This window comes from Centruroides sculpturatus, unplaced genomic scaffold (assembly GCF_000671375.1).
Source record: "Centruroides sculpturatus isolate CEXI.00-Female unplaced genomic scaffold, Cexi_2.0 scaffold435, whole genome shotgun sequence".
NCBI lineage: Eukaryota > Metazoa > Arthropoda > Arachnida > Scorpiones > Buthidae > Centruroides > Centruroides sculpturatus.
The window spans coordinates 562,754-565,336 of NW_019384953.1; the positions used below are offsets into that span (position 1 = coordinate 562,754).

At 33.0% G+C, this 2,583-nt stretch overlaps 1 protein-coding gene across 1 annotated transcript in view; it reads right to left on the reverse strand.

Moving 5' to 3' along the window:
• The window catches only part of LOC111632306 (alpha-tocopherol transfer protein-like), an 8,729-nt gene extending 6,567 nt beyond the window's left edge, over nucleotides 1-2,162 (reverse strand). The window contains exon 1 of the mRNA XM_023376705.1: nucleotides 1,943-2,162. Within this exon, the coding sequence (XP_023232473.1) occupies nucleotides 1,943-2,162 (220 nt within the window). The remainder of the gene's footprint in view (nucleotides 1-1,942) is intronic.
• Between the last annotated feature and the right edge of the window lie 421 nt (nucleotides 2,163-2,583).

Here is a 2,583-nt window from a genome sequence, read left to right on the forward strand (position 1 = left end):
TATGTGACCGCAGGGTCGGCACCTCTTTGGCGCCCTGTCAGGATGACACCATTGTGTCTTCTAACAGACACAGAAAAAAAATTTTATTGGCCGTTTATTTACGCGAACGGTCGCGTTGTGGACTTTTAGTTCCGGGATGGAGGCGTACCGAGAGAACCAGAGGAATTACACTCTAACTCATCGAGACATAATACCCGTTTATTGGTCATACTATATACAATCGCAATAGCTATATATAATCCGTTTAATTAACATATCTAAGTTTTTCGGTTACCCGCATTTCTGAGAGAGAGAGAGCTCACATAAAATTCGCGCGAGGATAAATACCTTGGGTTGAATCTCTATATAATCTTCGAGTCTCTGTATGGCACCAAGTTCCGTCGAACGTTGATAGGTTGGTTCTATGTGGCACAAAGTTCTTTCGAACGTTGATAGTGTAGCACAAAGTTCTTTCGAACGTTGATAGTGTGTCACAAAGTTCTTTCGAACGGCGGCGATTCGAATAGTAGCGGCTTATCCGTATACGTAATCCACAGATCACACCAAACTCCAGAGACTGACTCTTATGTATCGACCCTTCCTTTTTATAAAGGGGGTCTCGTTGGGTTTTTTTCCACTGCCTTATTACGACTGTTTTTTTTTTCTTGACCAATCGTCTTCTTCGTGATTTCGGGTGACACATTCGATGTATCATACTTGACAAGGAACTAAGTTCGTGGGAAAAGATTTTTATGTTCTTTTTTTATGGCAGTTTGAAGTTAAAAATTTTTTTCTTTTCGTCCCTTAACAAAAATTTTATTTAACGAATTTATTCACTAAACTCGACTCTCACATATATATTTCCCATATATATATTCCCCATATAAATATGGGGAATATCGCGCTTCTGACAATCGCTGCGAGTGTGTGGGCTAAATTTGGAGAATCCGTTCTTCTCACGTGGACAACTGTATGTGGCCGGCTCATGCGTCGGAAAACCTTTCGATTTATTCGTGTATGCACCAGACGGAAAAACAAAAAATATCGTGTATCCACGAGCACTCCAATAAATAAATAGAATTGAAACGACACTTTGAAATGTTTTCCCGATGAAAATGAATAATAATAATAAGTTTCAATAAAAATGATAAAATGAAAATTTAATTTTATCATAACGAGTTTGCTTGAATTTCATTTCTTCTGAGATCGCAGCAAAGCGCGACGAGTAAGCTAGTATAATTATAAAATTCTTGAACGTCAATAACTACAGGGTGAGCCAGAAGTCTCTAATTGTAGGTGTTATTACGATGTTTGTTTATTCTCTCACAAAAAAACATGGCGCTATGTAAATAAGAAAGAATTGGAGTTATTCTGATGATAGTGACTTGTTACCTGCACACGTTGCTGAACATTTGAACTGATTATTACATTTAACTGATCATTACATTTATCACACATAATGTTAGTACCAGGTGTATGAAAATTACAACTCACACGTTATCAGTTACTAGTTTCATTTAACTTATAGCTCGTAGGAAGTATATGCAGTTTCTTACTGATTATTAAGGACTGTAGTCAAAGTTGCGTACGACAAGTAGCTTGTAATTTGATACAAAAGTAGTCATTCAACACATTTTGCTTATAAATTCTAATTAGTACAGTTCGTGAGAATTACAAGCGTTTTATGCAACAGGTCATGTTTTGGATTTACGCAAAATTTCGCTGACTATTTTGTCTACCATCAAAATAAGTTCAATTCGTTCCTCCTTACTTTACCTGTTGAAAATTCAGAAATGTCAACATAACTACAAAGGTTTTATAAGTGTGGGACACAATTTTTGTGAATAAATTAAAACACTACATTCGATTCTTTATGTTTTCTATATATTTATTTTCTTTATCTTATATATTTTAATTCTCTACATATGCTTAGTAAGAATTAAATAACATTAGACCTACTTACTCATTTGACCAAAATACATAAATCTTCCTTTACTATCTAGTTTTGGTAAGATTTGAATACCATTCAGTGTTAAAACATGTTCCAATTTAGAAGGAAGTAGATCTTTAAAGTACTGAAGATACTGTATTCTGACTTCATAATAATTCTTCAGCATTTTCAACGATCTTTGCATATCATATTTTCTAGCACGAAGATTTCCAAGAAGAAAAATGTCATCCATACGACATTTTATTTTTTGTTCTCCTGTTAGGAATGTAAAAAAATAATATAATGTATTATTTCTTTTAATTTAATGAATTTCCATATAAATATACAATATTTTTAATTACAGAATAGGTTTTAATCCCTAATTATATGATAAGAAGGAAGTATCTATTATTCAGTAATTATCTGAGTGACACATTACATTTTTTAAAGTTCATTATTACTGTTCGATAAAATGTAATTGGTAAAGAATGATTCAAATAATTTTGTTATATTGTTCGACTTATTGGCCCAATTCTACAATCTACAATAAATAATTAACTGTTCTTAACCTGTAATACGTTATTATGATTTTTGATCGATTGACTCGGCTAGATGGTAACAAGTAATTCGAAGAATCATGACTAAAATACTGATTAGATTACATTCAAAATATT